At 41.4% G+C, this 20,111-nt stretch overlaps 1 protein-coding gene across 1 annotated transcript in view; it reads left to right on the forward strand.

Moving 5' to 3' along the window:
- The window catches only part of RYR2 (ryanodine receptor 2), an 830,495-nt gene that overhangs the window by 527,332 nt on the left and 283,052 nt on the right, over positions 1–20,111 (forward strand). The window contains exons 26-28 of the mRNA XM_090044772.1: positions 120–328; positions 2,710–2,884; positions 17,878–18,086. Of these exons, the coding sequence (XP_089900898.1) occupies positions 120–328; positions 2,710–2,884; positions 17,878–18,086 (593 nt within the window). The remainder of the gene's footprint in view (positions 1–119; positions 329–2,709; positions 2,885–17,877; positions 18,087–20,111) is intronic.

Genomic DNA, 20,111 nt, shown 5'->3' on the forward strand with positions numbered 1-20,111 from the left:
AATATGTATTAAGAAAATGAAGTGGCACAGATGCTATATGGGCATATTCATTATCTCCTTTTATTTTTACTGATTTGATTTTGTCATCAGATAAACAAAATGTGTTTTAATTTTCACAGCTACAAGATCAGATGTGTGCAGTGGGATAATAGAAAAGTTCCGGATCTTCCGCACAGAGAAAACCTATGCAGTGAAGGCTGGCAAGTGGTATTTTGAGTTTGAGGCAGCCACTGCGGGAGACATGAGGGTTGGCTGGACCAGGCCAGGCTGCCTACCAGATCAAGAACTTGGTGCAGATGAACAAGCTTTTGTCTTTGATGGTTTCAAGGTTTGTTTAGTAGAATTTCAATGATTTGCTTCATTGAAAGTAATGAAGTTGTTAATAAATATTATTTACTTTGCTTCCTATTCCATCTGCCATTAGTTCAACTTCATATTCTGTGTTTCAGCTTTTGTTATATGAACTTGATAATGTTTTTACTCCTCTTTGAAGGTCTGGGAGGAAGAAGAATAATATCAAAATTATAATGCATTAGACAAATATTTGGTGCTTACATAACTCTTTCCTTGAAAGAGTATTCGAGGCATTGAGAAGTTAAGTGACTTCGCTAAAGTCCAGTCAGGTCATTTGTAGAGTTGGGCCTAGAAGCCATTTCATCCAGTTCCTACTGTAGTGCATTGCCTGTGGGAAATATCTGTGAACAGATAATAATTTTTGTTAGGCAAAATATGATGTAAGGTTATAGGGGTGAAAAATTATAATGCTGAAGATTTAATTTTCAATGCAAATGTTGGCACTGTTTAGCATATTTAAGCACAATTATGATAAAACAAAGCATTTTCTAGCTCCAACTTCAGTTTGAAAGAACAATGAGAAATTGAAATTGAAGGATGTAAGAATATATTGGGAAGTAGGACATTCGGTTAAGTCAGCAGTTTCTTATTCTTTAGGAGAATAACATGACTCATTCAAGTGTGGCAGTTAAACATATCGTTTTAGTGTGAAGCCATGTGAAACCTCTGCCCAGACAGTAATTGCTACCTATACTGGTGGTGACTCATGCCTTAGTACAAAATGCATGTTATATATATCTTGTATCAGATGACTGAATTCAGCTGACTTATTATTACAATACTTGACAGAAGTTTAACTGTACTCTTTGCAAACTTAAGTTTCAGGAATAGTCACGTTTATTGTTCAGCCAACCTTACCTCAGTCCTATTATTTTGTTATTACTATGTTTTATTTGATAGTTTTGTATGATGTAATCTGAGATACCTTAAAGGTTAATTGAAACACTGCATTTCTTACACATTTGCTCAAATTAAATAACTATTCAGGGCCTCCTATCATTAGTGGAATACTGAGTATCAGTCTGTCTTCTAAATCCCAAGTTCATCAGTTTCTTTGCAGCAGTTTAGAATAAGAGGATGCTGTATGCTATCCTATTTTAGGTATAAAGTTATCAACTTTATTGAGCTAACACAACAGCTGCATACTCCTTTAGGCCATCTGTAAGCCAGTAATGAGATGAGTAATATTTTTTGTTTGACTAAATGAATGCAGTGAATTTTCCCACGTTTTAAGTTGTATTTCTTGAAGAAAACAAGACATACCCATCCTATGTGACCTACCGTAGTTCCCAACCAATTTCTAGGTGTTATTTAAGGTGTTGGTTTTGACCTATACATTCCTTAATGGTATTAGACTGCCTTTTGAGAATGGCAGTTCTCATAATACCACTCTTATAATACTACTGCAGAGGAAATCAGCTGAGGTGCCAGAAATAACTGGTCCCAGGCAATTTGCAAGGCTGTTTAGCAGCAGGCCTTTTAATTCTGGAGATCGCTTTCATCCTTGGTTAGGAAGACTTTGAGTATGTTGACCTTCAGGACGTGCACAAAGGGTTACCTGCAGTCCGAAGCTTCGGAGAAAGAAATGGATGAAAATTTAGTCCTTATGGAACAGGTGAACCGGGAATGGTATGTTAGTGGCATTGCTTTGCTTTATAACATTTATAAAAGTTTTAGTAGATGATCGGTCTTATCTATTTGATTCAGTTGTGCTCAAAGCTCTGCCACAAAGGGCACTAATCCAAAGCTACAACATTTGTGTGTCAGTTCTCTGCAACTCCTGGGTGTAATGAATGCCCTCAGTTTCCAAAGAAACCAACAGGAACAATATTTGTGTGCTCAGTACCCCTTTCAGGATCGGTAACTGGAGAATATCACTCTCACATTTCATAAATGTAAACAAACACATTAGAATATATTCAGAATACATTTAAAATAGCAAACTGAACTTACATGCAGAATACAAATAACAGAGTTTTTTAAAGTAATTTTCATATAAAGGAGTATAAAGGAGATATTTAACTTTGTAATCAGTACTACATTATTTTTAATCAGGCTTTTCATGAAGTTACTTTATAGAAATAAACTTTCTTGGGCTTGTGCTTCTAGGAAGATGAAATAGCAATTTTACAGTAATGTTAGGAGTGCTTGTACAAAATTAATTGCTAGATTTCTACAATTAAAGTCTACTTTCAATACTAAATGGCACTGTTTTGAAATGAAATACTTGAAGGTATTAATTCTAGTACTGCGTTAATTGAGGGTGTTTATTGGTAGTCATATTGGTAGTCTGATGGGGAGAGGAAGACATAATTGTCTCTATCATTTTCTGACATTCTTTTAAATCACTTTTAGGCCCAGCGGTGGCACCAGGGAAATGAGCATTTTGGCCGCTCTTGGCTGGCGGGGGATGTCGTGGGATGCATGGTTGACATGAATGAGCATACCATGATGTTCACCTTGAATGGTGAAATCCTGCTTGATGACTCTGGATCAGAGCTTGCATTCAAGGACTTTGAGGTTGGTGATGGTAAGTGCTTTCACACTTTCTGCTGTGATGTTGTTGCTGGATTGTCTGACATTCTTTAAAGATGCATTCATCCTTTAGCATGTACAACAGAGGAGAAGCATGTATGTACAGAGGAGAAGGCAGCTCTAAGTGGAAACTACCTAAATAGTTTATTTGGTTAGAAACCTTGATATTGTTTTACTCTTTTCTCCTTAGTAGAAAGGTTAAGACACATGGAAATAAAATAGCAAGTATCATATAAAATGTGATGATGACATTGATCATTAGCCACTGCATTTATAACGTTTTGACTCTGAATTTTACTGTAGAACTTTTATTCATGGTAAGAGTATCTGTTCTAGCAATGGCTACTGTCTTGGATTCTGTAATTCCTTTACATTCCCTCCTTTACTTGCAAGGTGAAAAGCTAAATTGACAGAAATATCATAAGCCATAAATAAATCAATCTTACCCCACCATTGTTCAAAATGCAGGAAACCTTACACAATCAGTGCTGACTTCATCATACCACTAACAAATGTATTTAAAAAAAATATTTTAAAGCATGATAAGGATTGCCAGAATGATTTAAGACCTGGGCTGTTGATGAAAGGAAATTCCTTCTCTTCCTACTGTGTAAAGGAAGAAGCAGAGAGACTTGGCATAAATCACTTAATCCCAAATCCACATGTTTTCCTTCTGCTAACTCCAGAATTACTGTGAATGGGGGACTTTTTAAAGGTAGAAATATCCTTTTGAAAAGTCGTTAAAAAAGGTATGTCTTTGTGTATATGGCAGGGGTGGACAAAATACAGCCTGCGAGCTGGAACAAGCTCATGGAGGGACTGTCTGGCCTGTGGTGCATCCTTTGGTCTTGCCTGGCCCAGGTGCCATCTGGCCTGTGGTGTGTCCTGTCACACCCAGGGCATGCAGCAGGGCTGGTGTGGCTGCACAGCTGGAAACCCTTTCTAGGCAGCCCAAGTGGCAGCTTCTTCTAGCTGCTGCTGCTGTCCCCATGTTGGTACTGGCAGGGACTTGTGCACACAGCCCCAACCCCAGTCCACCCTGTGCCCACTCTGGACTTGGCCTGGCAGAGCAGACCAGCTGGGACCTGCACAAACAGCCTTGACCATGGCCCACCCCACACCTGTTCCAGACTCACCTGCCCACATTAAGCAGTGGCAGCCAGGCAGAAGTTGCTGTTCAGCATGGGGGAAAAGCAGCCTCTCCTCTTCATCACTGCCGGGCTCTTCTTGCTGCAGCTTCCCAGAGTTCACTCCTAGGCTGCCCTGCATCTCCTTTGCACTGCCACTGCTCTCTCACTGGGTGGCCCACAGGTGGCAGTGACAGTGGCAGAGAGGAGCTGCAGGGCAGCTGGGCACAGGCTCTGGGAGGCTGCAGCAAGAAGGGCCCAGCAGTAGTGAGTGGGAGGAGTTGCTTTTTCCCCATGCTGGGCAGCAGCTTCTGCCTGGCTGCTGCCACTACTCAGCGTGGGTGGGCAGTCCAGGGCAGGTGCAGGGTGGGTTGTGTTTGGGGCTGTCCATGTAGGTTTCAGCTGGTCTGCTCTGACTGCAGTGGCCATGGGGTGGGATGGGCTGGGATCCGGGCTGGAGCTGTGCGCTGTTGACTGTGGTGGGAAGGAGCTGCAGGGCACAAGGGCTCTGGGCTTTTGTGGTGGGGAGCAAGGTGCTGACCAGCCCACGGCAGCTCCCCAGAACTGTCTCTGTGGCCTGTGGGCCCAAATAATTGCCCACCCCAATGTAGGGGCACATGTACATAATGTAGTAACAGGCCTGATATAACAGACTGCAAAGGTAGTGGTGGGAATGTTTAATTGTCATGAAGTCAATTAATTTCAGGACTGTGGTGTTGATAATGCTGGTTAACAAGTGATCCCAAGGTAAAATTACTATAGGTAAATGCATATGTTGGTGACTTCAAACATAGTTTAAAAGGAGATTGGTCAAAATGCTCATAAGTTTATTTGAACAAATGACAATGGCAACAGACTTGGAGACAGATAAAATGAAAGAAAGCAACTGTTTCCAAATGCCTTTGTGTTGATTGTTGTTAAGGAGTTAGGGCTTTGTTACATGGTAATTTTGGGTGGAGGCCTTAACCCCTGAACTGTCCCTATATTAACACCTGAAACTGGTTTGTGCTACATGCCCTGGATTGGGCCCACTACCGCCTCTGCCCTTCCCAGGACCCCAGATCACTGCTCACTGCCCCACCTGCCCCCTCCCCATACTTATTTGTCCTAGGGGAGTAAGCAGGGGAGTGTTAATGTTTTTGCCCAGCTGCTGCCCCTGCTGTTGCTCTCTGGGCTGGGTCTTACCTTTCAATCCTCCAGACCTCTGCTGGCCTGAAGTGACTGCTCCAAACTTAAGTTAGCAGTAACACTCATCAGCATTTCTTCAGCTCATAGTGTAAGGTGTAGCAAGGCCCTTGGGCCTATACATTTTTTTAAACCCAGTTTGCAATGCCTTTAACTGTTTTCACAAAATATTTTGGGCCCTTACATGCCTTTTTTAATTCTTGATCCTCTTTTTCTGAGTTCTAAAATTATGGATGCTCAATGCACATGGGATTATTTACTGCTCTATTTTTTAATAACCTTTCATTCTGATTTCGCTTTAAGGATTTGGTCTTTTAGTTAATCTGAAGTAGCTCATTACAGTAGAAGATGGTCTATCCTGATCTGAGCATATGGTAATGGTACAATGACTAGAAAATGTAAAGCAGATAATGTATATTACTTGTCTAATACTTAAGTTCAGTGTATGGTATGTGCAAGTGCATATGCATATATTTAAGACATATGTACATATGGGTGTGAAGCAGTTAGAGTTTCCATGTAAATATTATTCCTGACATGGACCCAAAGAAGCAAGAAAATGAGGAGGTAGGCCATCTAACATTATTTAAGCTAGTTAACACATACATATTTTCCTCCATCTACAGATATGCATCGTACCATTACCACAATTAAAATGCATTAAAAACTGGGCTGCACAATTATGACGTAATTTCTTCTTTTTGCAGATACCCTTTTAGCAGATTATTTTTGTCTTCAACAGTATTTAGTGTGGATGCTTGGTAGCATCTGTTTATTTTAAGAGTGAGTCATTTTTGTATCTATCTGCAGCTGTTCCTGAATAACTTAACATAGCTTCTTATGGAGAGATTGTGCGTTTTTAATCTTATCAAACCAAGCATGTGTGTATCTCTATGTCCCATCAAACAGTTGTGTTTATTAGGGGTGTGCAAAATGGGCTGCATTCAATTCGGATTCAGATTTGGCCTGAATCAGGGACAGCGATTTGATTAGTTGATTCCAGTCACTGTCTCCGATTCAATTTGGCCGAATCTGAAGATTCAATGCTCATTTGGAGAATAAGTGATTTGGCCATAGACACAACTTGAAATGTTTTTTCTACATACCTCAAGGTACCAGGCGTGGCTTGTGAACACTACGATGCTGGGACAAATGGATGTTGCTCAGGAGCGGGCCCACGTGCTTGGCGGCAAACTTGGAAGTGGACCAGAAGTACTTTGGTCCCTGATTTGATTGGCCATGGGGGGACCCCGGTTGTCCCTGCCAGACCAGGAGGTATCAGTTGCTGAGATGGGAGGGTGCAGAGTGGGGAAGGCCCCCACATGCTCCCCGCTGGACTTGGAAGTGGACTGGAAGTGCTTCTGGTCTACTTCCAGGTCTGCTGTCAAGTGTGCTGGGGAGCCCCCCATGCTCCCATGTGAAGCTCCATCTGCCCCACCATTGCATCGTTAACTAGCTGCCTTGAGGTATGTAGGAAAAACATTTAAATCTGTGTCTATGTCCAAATCACCAAATCTTTCCAAACCTCTCTGAATCGATTTGGAGAGTTCCGATTCAATTTGGAGTGATTAAAGAGTCTCCTGATTTGATTCGGATTTGGAGATTCAGCCACTGAATCGGGCTGAATCTCCATCAAATTGAATCAGGGACCAAGCTAGTGTTTATGTATTTGTGCACAATGCATCAACTTTCATTTATTATGTGAATAATGTCTAAAAACTAATGGTAAGATCAGTACTGGAGGGGAAAAAAACAACCTGCCAGAACAAATACCTATGATATCTGATCTGTTTAGCATCTAACTTTCTGTCAAGATTTTTTATAGATAGCATTTTGGGGTCATACAAATAAAAAATGGAAAGTAAAGCTTCCAAAGAAAAAATTCAGTCCCTTCCAAAGTATGAATATACAAGTAAACATTACAAACTGCCTTATATATTAACAAACCTGGCCCACTTTTGACAGGGGACAGCAATGGGTTCAGAGTTGGAGAGAACTGTTTTTTAAGGGTTTCAATGGACATCTGCTATGGCAGTTTTCTACGGGCGTTCTCAGACAAGATCTCTCTCAATTAAGCAGGTTCTATAACATTACAGTATTACAGTTCAGACAATAAGATATCTGCTTACTTATTTCAAAGCCAATGATTGTGGACTGCTAGTTTACCTATAAGTATTTAATTTTCTAATGGGTATGTTAGTGCTTGCATTAAATTTTTATTTATGAGTTCTGGCCATCTAGAGATTTGTGAATAAAGTGGAACAGTGCAGAGGAGCTGAGAGCAGGCTTTTACAAAGGATCTAATTCAAAGCCACTAGAATCAATGAAAGGGTTTTCTGTTGACCTTAAAGGGTTTGGGATTAGGTCTAAAGTCTCTAGCTAGGTTTAGTGGCAGGAATTAAGCATGTATTTCAATAGCTACAGTTGCAAAAATCCTGTAAGTGGCTGCAAGGAAAAAATCCTACGGGAAAAAAAAACTGTCTGATTAGAAATGTTTTGAATAATTCAACATGATGCTGGTTGAAAAAAATGCAGCAGTATGTTATGACACCTCCACACACATTCCTACAAACCAAAATAAATCTGTTAGGACTAATTATAAAACTTTCAGATTTGATAGCGAAGTAATTAATAAAAATGTGTTGTTATTCATTGCATATGTTTTATTCTGTTTTTCTGAATGATTATATACCAGTTAATAAAATGGTCTTGGCTGGCCAGCTGTATGATCATACCTCTATCAAAACACAATGATGAATTTTAAGAATCTAATGTAGAACAAGGTGATGCTTCATTGCATCTCCATATGCAGTATGGTCCAAAAAAGTGCTTCGTGTTTCAGAAAAGACGTGAGGCAACACAAGGTTCATATTTCCATAGTCACTTAAAGGCAATGGGCTTCTGGGATTCCTGTTAGCGTTATATTATTAATTACTTACAGAATGCAGACCATGACATCCTCCTTGTCAAGATGTACATTGAATATAAAACCCAAGTCCCACCCTTAAATACCTATCCATAGTCCCATAGATTCAGCTTATAGAGTCAGAAGCGACCCAGTGGATCATTGTGTCTGATCCCCTGCCCCTGGAAGGAAAGAGGACCGAGGTCAGACAACCCCAGCCAGGTGACTGTCAAGCCTTCTCTTAAAGACCTCCAAGTTAAGGGATTGTACCACCCCTCTTGGAAGCCCATTCCAGATTCTGGCTACCCTTACTGTAAAAAATTTCTTCCTAATGTCTAACTTAAATCTACTCTCTACTAGTTTGCACCCATTATTCCTAGGTACTCCCTGGGGTGCTCTGGTAAACAGTGCATCACCAATTCTCTGCTGTCCTCCCCTGATAAACTTATAGGCGACTACGAGGTCACCCCTCAGCCATCTTCTGTAAAGACTGAAGAGATTCAGATCTCTTAACCTCCCCTCGTACAGTCTTTCATGGAGGCCACTAATCATGCAAGTGGCCCTCCTCTGAACCCTCTCCAGATTCTCCATGTCCCTCCTGAAGTGCAGCACCCAAAACTGGACACAGTACTACAACTGCGGCCTGACCAGTGCCGCATAGAGGGGGAGCATCACCTCCCTCGATCTGTTGGTCATGCATCTGCTAATACATGGCAAGGTGTGATTGGCTTTATTGATGGCCTCGTTACACTGCTGGCTCATGTTCATCTTGGAGTCAACTATGATTTTAAGATCTCCCTCAGCCTCTGAGCTGCTAGGGAGGTCATCCCCCAACAAGTAGGTGTGCCGGGGATTCTTTCTTCCCAGGTGGAGTACCTTACATTTATCTTTGTTGAATTGCATCCTATTTTGTTCCGCCTATTGATCCAACCTATCCAGATCGGCCTGTATCTGCTCCCTGCCCTGCGGTGTGTTAACTTTGCACCATAACTTGGGTGCTCTCCATACCCTTGTCCAAATCGCTGATGAAGATATTAAATAACACTGATCCAAGGACCGAACCCTGCTGGACCCCACTGCCCACCTCCTTCCAGGCCAAGAACAACCCATCCACTACCACTCTCTGGGTGCGGTCCTTAAACCAGTTAGCCACCCACCTTACTGTGTAGGCATCCACTCCACAGCTTGTTAGCTTCCCTATGAGAATAGGAAGTGAAACTGTGTCGAACGGCTTCCTAAAATCCAGGTAGATGACATCAGCCTCAGCTCTTGTGTCAAGGTAGTATGTGACCTGGTCATAAAAGGCTTGTCAGGCAGGATCTACTCGTGGCTATCCTGTGCTGATTTCCTTTCAGCATTGTTACCCCTGCTGGGCCGTCACAAATGTGCTCTTTGATGATTTTTTTCCAGTATTTTCCCAGGGATAGAGGTAAGACTGACTGGCCTAAAGTTAACCCGGCTCATCCCTTCTCCCCATCTTAAAAATGAGCACCACGTATTAGTGGTGAAAACTCTTGTGAGTATTCCATAGGGTGGAGAAGGAGACTGATTACACTGGTGTAGCTTCTCTGCAGTCTTGTTTCTCTTTCTGTTAGGAAATGGCATTGGTTTCCTTCTCTAGTGAGATACTTTGCAGAGATTAAAAAGACTTTTCTGAGGTTATGAAAATACACTTTTAACTACCTTTCCTTATATGTGTGTAGTTCATTCAATTTGTCCACAAATATTTGCTGTGGCATAGACGTAGACTGTAAATAAGTTGTTATAGTAAGTGAGCATCAACACACTTTGGTGGATGAATTTGTTCATCAAAATAGGTGTGCTTTCTGTCTTTGTGTATGAGGGATTTACTCTTGTGCTTTAAAAATTATAGCTTAAAAAGGATTTATTTTACTTTCTTTGCCTTCTATTTTTGTAATATATGGAGTTAATGGCATTGATGAAATGTTATTAAGTATTTGCTTCTGTATCTGTTTCTTTTCCTTGGATAAAAGAGAAAGGTGCTCTACTTGTCCTCTTTTTTGAGTTGAAGAGTACCCAAAGTTCTCTGTGTTGGTTCTATCTCTAAATTATATTCACCCTTCATGGATTCACTGATATGTAGGATTAATTTTAGGGTACTAGTAGGGAGGGGGACGAAGGGGGAGGGGGGGAAAGGGGAGAGAGAGGAAGGGGGGGAGGAGGGGAAGGGGCAGACAGCCTGCACCTAGGAGGGGCTGAGTAGAGAGGGCCAGGGGTCTGAAGCCTGGCATAGGTGGAAGTGCACATAGAAGGGCAAGTAAGAGCAAGGGCAGTGTGTGAGGCCAGGGGGACCCCGAGCCCATGCCAACAGGGTGAGAGAGTCTAGAGGTCTGGAGCTCAGGAGGGGCTAGTGTCAGCAGGGCCAGGGAGCCCAAAGGTCTCACTGGCCGTGAAGTGAGGCCAGGGCCCAGAGATGGGCTGAAGGCTGAGCAGGGCCACAGCCAGAGACTGGTGGGGCAAAAGGAGCCCAGGAATCTCATCTGGCCTAGGCGTGGGGACAAGGCTCAGAGGGAGGAGCCAAAGACCAGGGGTCACATATGGAGACAGAGGGGGCCAAGGAGCCCATAGCTCAAGAGGGGCAAGCACTGGGGCTGGGTGCCCATAGCCCAGCAGAGTCTTGTCAACAGGAAGGAGTATCACCTGCAAAGCATGAGCGTGTGTAAAGGGGAGGTTGGAGCCACATAATTGACCCTTAAGGCAAGAACCACAGACATCTGTGATCATGATAGTAAGAGCAAGGTTGGGAAGCCCTCAGGCAGCCTCTCTTTATCTAGAAGCTAATTACACCAAGGCATGGTGAGTGAGAGAGGGGGTAACTGCCCAATGGGAGATGGGTGAGGGCTGAAGGGGGTCTCCAGAGGCATCATGGCTACTCCTGGAGCTGAACCCTGTTACAATGTTCTTCCTTCCTTCCTCGGTTTTCCTGTTTGAAGAATATATGTGTTACTGTTTATCTGTGGGAAAGGTGATGTTCAGAGTAATCGGTAACTGAAGATATGTTTGTTCTGTGAAAGAGACCGTCTATAATATTTCGCTAATTGAAGAGTGAACACCTGCATAAAGCTGGCAAACTTCCTGTGCTGGAGCTACAAGTTCTAGCATATGAGACTAAACTTTTTGGGACAGGGAGTTATCCCAAGGGCAGAATCTAGTCTGTTGCTTGCAGATATTCAACAGAAGAGTGGAAAAAAGACTTGGAGCTCTGTGAAGGCACCAGCACCATTGCACAATTTGTCACATCTTTAAGAAAGAATGTTTTGAATATGAGAAAGAGATGATCAGTTCTACTGTGAGCTTGAGTTCATCCTTTCCCCCCATTTTAAACATGAGGAAACAAGAAGATTGCACAGATCACTTCTGAGGGAGCTGAGACGAGAACTCAGATGTAGTATTGTGTGTTTCTCCTCTCAGAATATTCAACATAAAGGGCAAAGCCACATATGTGTGTGAGAACCAATTTTTTGTGCTTAGAAGGATCCAAATATTTCTCCTGCTCCAGAGAATGGCACAGCCTCTAGCCTGTAATTAATAAAGTAAAGGTTTACAGACTGTATATGAGCTTCTCTGATGTAGGTTTCTCTCCCCACTTTGGCATGCATTGATGAGTGTAACTGCAAGGGGAAATAACTTAAGGGGTTGCTATAGGTTACACTTAGCATGTGTAAACTGCACTTAAACACTAGCATCTGAGCTTTCAACATGTAAGCACATACTAAGCCTCTGCAAAGTTAGGACTTTTCTGGTGAAGCATATCTATTGCTTGATACGTGATGAGCTAATATCCATCTGATCCGCAATGTAAATAGGATCAGAAGCTGGTGGACAGGTGTGTGCTGGGACTGACAATCAGCTGTTTGTCATAGCCCCTCAAGAATCCTGTGCAGTCAGGAGCTTTGACCAACAGACAGATGATTGTCAGTCCCAGCCCTCCCATGGTACCACAGTCTTGACCCTATGCTAAGTGTCCCATCTAACAAGGCCACACCAAGGCTGTGCATAGGAGGAATTGTCTGGTGTCCCTCAGTGTCACCTATACAGGAAAACACTATAGTTTTCCTGGGGTAGGGGAGGTCTTGAATCTGACTCTGGGTGATTGTTATGATAGATTTATGTTTCCTTCATATCAGATGCTGCCTTTCAGAATGAATGCATGAGATTTGTGCTCTTGATAATATTGTCTGTAGCCACAAGACAACACTTCTTTTCAGGCTGAGAAGAAACCTTCCAAATTTGTGGGAGTTAGTTGGATAACATCCTATGCTAGAGGGTTAATGACCTACTACTCTGCCACTTATTCCATTAGTTTAAGTGTCAGAAATATGTACTGTTAATTTAAACATAGTCTAATAAGAATAGGATGATAGTATCATAGGAAATTAGGACTGGAAGGGAACCCACAAGGTCATGTAGCCCAGGCAGGATCATCCTAGACTAGACCATCCCAGTTAACATGTCTGTCTAATCTGCTCTTGAAAATTTCCAAGAATGGAGAAGCCACAATTTGTCTAGATAGCCTACTTCATTGTTTGACCATTCTCATAGTCAGAAAGTTCCTCCTAAGCTCCAACCTAAATTTCTCCTCCTGCAGCTTAAAGCCATTCCTCCTTGTCCTGGGTCCTACAGCCACAGAGAAAAGCCTATCTCCATCTTTTCTATAATCACTCTTCAGGTATTTGAAAGACCGTCTTAACTTCTCCATACTAAATAACCTTAGTTCTTTCAGCCTTTCTTCATAAGTGTTGCCTGCCAGGCTTCTAATAATTTATTTGCCCTATTCAGGGCTTTTCCAAATCCTTCTTGAACCGTGGAGCCCAAAACTTGATGCAGTAAACTAGATGAGGCCTCATCAGTGCTGAATAGAGTGGAACAATCACTTTCCTTGATTTGCAACTGACACCTGCTAATACAATCCAGGATACCGTTGGCTTTGTTTGAAATTAAAATACAGTGTTGGATCATTTTCAGGTTATGGTTTACTGTAATCCCCAGGTCCTTTTCTATCCTGCAGCCTAGCCAGTCATTCCCCAGTCTGTATTTCTGTATGCAGGTATTCCATCCCAACTGCAGGACTTTGCAGTTGTCCTTGATAAATTACATCTGCTTGATTGTGAACCATTTTTCCATTCTATCCAGATCATTCTGGATCCTAGGTAGAGCTCTGCCTAGACTGTTTTCAACTTTGTGTCATCCGCAAATTTGCAAAACGTGCACTCAAGCCCATTGTTTAGATGATTAATGAAGATATTAATACTGGAGAAAAGACAGATCCTTGGGGAACCCCATTGATACCTCCTCCCAACTAGACATTGAGTTGTTGATGACTACTCATTGAGTAGAATGATTCTTCTACTCTGTATTTCTATATATAACATGCTTGGTGCTGGGCCATTGAAGCCATCTCACTTTGCCACCACCTGGGCTCCATTTTGTTGCCCCTTTTGGCCCCTTAGGGTCCTACTTTATTATCGTACCTGCTACACTTTGATATTAGAAGTTGATAGGGAGGCTGCCCCTAGAGGGCAAAGTGGGTTTTGGATGATAAGCCCTTGTCTGGGCTGGGGTCCCTTAGTTTTGTCTCACTTTACTTTAATTTTGGCATAAACTACTTCATCTTCAGATATATGTACTTAAGATATATTTACTTTAAGTAATATGTAAGTAAGATTTATTTACTAATGTATCAGTGAAAAACAAATATCAGGTAAGGTTAATTTAATTTCAGTTCATGTTCCTTTCATCTACATACTTGTGTTGGAAAGCAGCTATTTGCTAAATTTCTTCCAAAGTGTGCATCCATGAGATTGCTTTTTTAGATCTGGCAGGCATACACATATATAAAAGAATTAATAGTGTAGTCACAAGTCCATTTAGATAAGGTAAATATTACTCATGTTTTTAAACATTTACATCTGACATATCGGTGTGCCTTCTTGCACACCTATCATTCACTTCAGTTGTTAGGGATTATTATCTCCTGGGGGATGCCGGGATGCATTTTCATTATCTATTTATATGCTCTACTCTTCCTGCTTGCCTGCCTGATTCTGCTGATAATATCTGCTGTCACTACTATGTGTTATGTGTAACTAAATTCACATTTGATCTGATTGCTGTAGTAAAGGACAGTCTCCTGTGTATAGGATCTCAAGCTGAGGTTATAGAGAGGTTTTTGCTTCCATGCTTGAAACATTGGCCATTGCAGAAAACCGTGTTGCTCAATTTTGTCAAATAAATATGAAATAGATTAAAGTCTTATACTTTCCTATTTTGAGTCAGCTTTAGAGGTTTATTCCTTGTATGTTTTTTACTTCAGAGAGAATAGCGAAAAATCATATATATTTTTCTGGACAAGACAAAATCCTATCTATGACAATGAAGGCATACAGTATAGTATCTTTCTTAGGTAAAATGACAAAAAGATCTTGATCCTATTCCAGCTATTAGGAATCTAAGTACGATCCTGTGCTCTGTCCTCAACTCCCTGAAAACCTGTCCCCGCCCAAGTTGGATGGATCTTCTTCCTCATTTCCTTTTTGTGATTTAATTTCCAGGTTAACAAAACAGCATGTTACAAAAAAAGATACATGAATAGATTTTTAGGGACTGAAACAAAATAAAATAGTATCAGGAGTGATGGAGTAGGATCTGACCCGAAGTGTCACCTACACTATTACTACTCTCTCTAATAGGGCTCTGGCAGAAATGTAAACTGTCTTGCAAATGTTACATGCAGTCAACATTCCATGGTATTTACTAAAACATTTAAAAATATGCAGTCAAAATATGGAAAACACTGTATATCTACATTCCATATAGATTCACTTTTTAAAGTGTAATTTGTATTGGTGTCGGGTGTTTAGACTTCCTTGCTTTGAGAGTAATTAAAGTGATGCACAGAAAACTCTGGAAGATAATAAGTCAGTGATGCTCATCAATTCTTACCACTCCTTGGAGTTGCCAAGAAAGATGCCCCATGCATCCCTGTTACGGAATAAACCGTGTTCATGCACTTGTAACTGACTTGTTAGTAATTGTGATGTTTGGGGGAAGACCATGCTGTTACTTTCTCACCTGGAAGAAGCTTGTCCTGCTGTTGAACTGATAGCCTTGCTTTCATAAAAAACAGGAATTGTTATTGGGCTTTTCGTCTTTAAGGGATGTACGTGTGGGGTGGAGTACAGGTATACCTCATGGGGTTTGTGCCCTGGGCCAGCATGGAATAACCAGGCTTTAGGAGGAGATGTCTGTCAGCACAGCCATCAGCGATGAGGTTAATGTGGTAGCTGCACCAATTCTTATGCTGAGTGACAATACTAAACTCTATATTCAGTGGTAACGAAAGTGGTTGCAGACAAGAATGTAAATCCCGTGGCTGTTGGCTGCACCAGTACCTCCCCCAGCAGCAGCAGTGTCTTCTATTGTTGGGAGGATGGGCCAAGGATGACGAGAGAAATCCAGTGCTTGATTCCTGTGGCTGGAACCTTGAGACCCCTGTGTCCATTTTGGTGCCTCCCCCCTTACTCAGTGCCTGCGGCTCATGCCTTGGACTCTCACCCCTAACTACTGTACTTGGTTGGTGGTGAGAACAGGAGAGATGTTTTTGTTTCTTTTCCCTCTGGCATATCTGTGCAGTACTGTACAATTCTGCCTCAGTATTTTGATACTTATACATTCCCAGTCATTTTGAGAGCTCCTAAATGCTTTACTTCAGTAAAGAAGAAAACTAAAGGGAGGTAGGCTATAAGGCTGCCTATACACGTGCTCCTCAGCCTTCTAAATGGAACATGTTGGAGCAGACTCAATTACCTGAGTTTGCTCTGTGTTCTAATTTGAACGCTGCAGCATCATGTGTATTGATCCCCTGCATGTTTTAAAATGGCCACGGGCCACTTTATCTAAACCTCATTAAATAAACCTGGCCATTTTTAAACACATGGCAGCTAAATACATGTGATGCTTCAGTGTTTTAATTGGAGTGGCTGTCCAGGAGCCACTCCAGTTAAAACGCCCCAGCCCCCCACCCTGGAGCATCTGTATAGACAGCCTTAGATTGGCCAGCATATCCTTGATGCACTTTTATCTAATAGACTTTTTCCCACCAAATGTACAGTGGATGAATTTATATTCTAGTCATCTGTGCTTCCCTGAACACCCTTCCTGGATCTAATAAGACTGACTCCAGAGAGAGTTGCTCACCAGAGCTACTCTTTGTGAATGAAGCATCAAGATTTCTCAACTTACTACAGACATAGTAGTCATTTTTGTCTCTGCTTAAACATTTGCAATGTTCATGGTTCCTTGAACTCAGCAGGATGCATACTAGCTTCCTATAAGTTGAATTTCTTGACAAGCATTAGCTTAAATACACGCACACACGCTCTTATACACATATAGTTTAAGTAATATAATTATTCTAGTTATATATGGTTTAACATATTTTTTCACAGTAATACGAATTTACTTTTGGAAAGTAGTTGATATATATTAACACTGAATCTGAAGTAGCAGAGTGCACATACTGACTTGAGCAATATGCATTATATGTGTGAGAAACTGATGTCTTATGATTAAGGACCTTGCCATAAATATAAACATTCAGATCTGAATCTACCAATTGGAATCTGTGGCTTGTAACTTATGGATTTATATTAATTGTGCTTAACACACGCATACATGACAGTGAATATGTCTTATTTATAACAAAATGCAAAGAGTGTCGAAGTCTGGAAGTTCAACCAAAAAGCAGTAACAATGGTGGCTGTGAAGTTATACGTGTATGCAAAGAGCATTATTTGTTTTGTTAGTTGGTGGCTGAAATAAGTTTGCTGTGCTATTCTTAGATGGGAATGGAAGATCAGAAGAAGGAGAAATAGAAGAAAGAGGAAAGCAAACAACATGTGTTTTCATCATTTAAAATAATAACAGAATAAACCTATTCTGCAGGATGTTTGCATATAATTTATTCAGTGTTACACAAACCTTATGTTGACTCTTAGAACAGGGGTGAATTTCATATACTACTGAATGGGATCATCCCTTAGATATGTGGCAATAGCAGCCCTATCCTCTTCCAGTATTGTTCCCCAATATTGCAACAGTCTCCACTTAGACAACTTAGACGGTTCAGTGAAGTTGCAGAATACTATGGCCTCAACCTTCAGCATTCAAAAACCATGCATCTCAAAGTACTGTGAAACTAGCATAAAACAATAATAATAATATTCATTTTATTAAACTTCTGTTTTATTAATCTTTAAGGTACATACGGAACATGTTTACAAGTAGTTCTCCATAAACATTAGGACAAGGAATAAGTATATTTCTTATATTTTTAATGAAAGCTTTTTTTTCCCCAAAATTACATGATTCTGGAGTTTCACTTCACAGGAAACATAAAATATCATAAGACCTGCAATAACATGTGAGAGTTGGCAATTCTGATTTTACCAGCAGGGAATTTGTTCTCATAATTGATCACTTCCCAATCACTCCAGTTCAGGTTACATCCCGTCAGTATTTTCTGGTGTTTCTTTAAAGTGAATTGGTTAAGGTATCATTTCTGGCTGGTGGTCCTTGTGGAGAGGTTTATAATCAGAAGATCTTGTGGAGGTATCATATTGGATGCAATTACTGTAACTTTTTTTTTTAGGTTTTGGACATTTTTAAACTTTAAATGAATTTTACAAAGAAAATACTACTTTTATGTGTGATACACAAATTGCTTATATGTCTTCCTCTGTCTTTTTGCAGGATTTATACCTGTGTGCAGCTTGGGTTTGTCTCAAGTGGGAAGAATGAACTTTGGCAAAGATGTCAGCACCTTGAAATATTTCACTATCTGTGGCTTACAAGAAGGTTATGAACCCTTTGCAGTTAATACAAATAGAGACATTACCATGTGGCTGAGCAAGAGACTTCCTCAGTTTCTACCAGTGCCACCAAATCATGAACACATTGAGGTCTGTGTTTCCAATTAATTTTTTAGAAATTTGTCTTAATTAAATAAGTTTACACTTAGACATTTACATTGTGTATGCTTGTTTGTGAGTGAGTTTTCAAAAAGGTCTAAGAAGCTTAGGATAAGTTCCATTTTCATAAGTGACTCAAGAGTCTGTATTGAAATGCACATAATGCAGTTAGTTAGCTAGTCATGTAGTGCATATTCTGTACTCCTATTTGAAAGTACATTAAATTCACAGGACATTAAGTTAGTGCTGAATAATGTTGATTTAGATGCACCTCCATTTTGCGTTAGTTTGACAGTTCCACAGTTGCTATCCAACAGTGCTTCACACTTCACCAGGACTGACTGGTATTCATAGATTGTAAGGCTAGAAGGGACCTTGGAAGATCATTGTGTCCAGCCCCCTGCACCAAAGAGGAACGATAACTGGGGGTCAGGTGACCTGAGCAAGGTGACTGTCTAATCGCCTCTTGAAGATTTCCAGGGTAGGTGGTTGCACCATCTCTGGAGGAAGCTTATTCCACAGTCTGGACACCTTGACTGAAGAAGTTTTTCCTAATGTTGAGCTTGAATCAATCTTCCAGGAGTTTGTGGCCATTATTCCTGGTTTTCCCATCAGGTGCCCTGGTGAACAGTTGCTCACTGAGCCCTTGATGTACTCCCCTAGTGTAGCGGTAAGCTGCTACCAGTTCCCCTCTTAGCCTTCTTTTCCTCAGGCTGAAGAATCCTTAGTAAAGTGTGGTGCCCAGAACTAGATGCAGTATTCCAGCTGCAGTCTCACCAGTGCTGAGTAGAACAGAAGAATCACTTCCTTGGCTTTGCTGGAGTTGCATCGATTGATGCATGCCAGAGTATTATTTGCCCTACTGGCTACAGCATTGCACTGCTGGCTCATACTACTGTTTTCTATTATTACTGCCAGGTTCCTTTCATTCGTGATGCTGGTCAGTTTGGTGCTGCCAAACCTGGAGGTGTGTTGAGGGTTGCTCATCTGGAGGTGGAGCACTTTACATTTCTCAAAATTGAACTTCATCAAATTCTGATCCATCCAACTTGCTAGCCTGTCTAAGTCTGTCTGTAATTGCAGCTTATCTTCAAGCATGACCACGCATCCCCATAACTTGGTGTCGTCCGCGATCTTGGCCGGTGAGCTTTTCACCCCCACATCCATATCTTTAATAAAGATGTTGACAAGTATTGGACTGAGCACTGACCCCTGTGGGACACTGCTGCCCACTTCTCACCAGGATGACACATGTCCATTCATTATCACTCTCTGGGTCATATCCTACAGCCAGTTTCTCACTCACTTGACTGTCTTGGAGTTAAGCCCACAATCCTCCAATTTTCTCATGAGGACATCATGGGATTTTAGATCAAAGGCCTTTTGGAAGTCTAAGTATACAATGTCAACCTGCTCTTTTGTGTCCAGGTGGCAAGTTACCTGGTCATAGGAGGAGATGAGGCTGGTAAGGCAAGACCTGCCCACAGCGAAGCCATGCTGGCTGTCATTCAGGATCTTACCTTCGGCAAGCTTATTGCAGATAGATTCCTTGATGAACTTTTCTAGGATTTTCCTTAGGATGGAAGTTAGTCTGATTGACTTATAGTTACCCAGTTCCTCTCTCCTCCCCTTCTTGTGATCGGGCATACCATTGGCCCTCTTCCAGTCCTCAGGGACTTCCCCAGAGTGCCACAAGATGTGGATGACTTCAGCCAGCTCCTTCAGCACTCTCAGATGAAGATCATCTGGTCCTGCTGACTTGTATACACCAATTCTATGGAAATAGTAGGAAGGCAATTATTCCTATCGTGCTCATCCTCTAATCTACCTAGCATGGTTTCCCCGTGGTCTGGTGAAAGACTGAGGTGAAGTAGTCATTCATGAGTTCAGCTTTCTCCTGGGTGCTGATAACCAGATTTCCTGAGTTGTTGAGCAATGGCCCCACACACCCATTTGTTTTCCTCCTGTTCCCTATGTACCTAAAGAAGGACTTCTTGTTGTCCTTGATTCCCATTG

Source organism: Crocodylus siamensis, chromosome 1 (genome assembly GCF_052110815.1).
Source record: "Crocodylus siamensis isolate JL-2025a chromosome 1, ASM5211081v1, whole genome shotgun sequence".
Lineage (NCBI taxonomy): Eukaryota > Metazoa > Chordata > Crocodylia > Crocodylidae > Crocodylus > Crocodylus siamensis.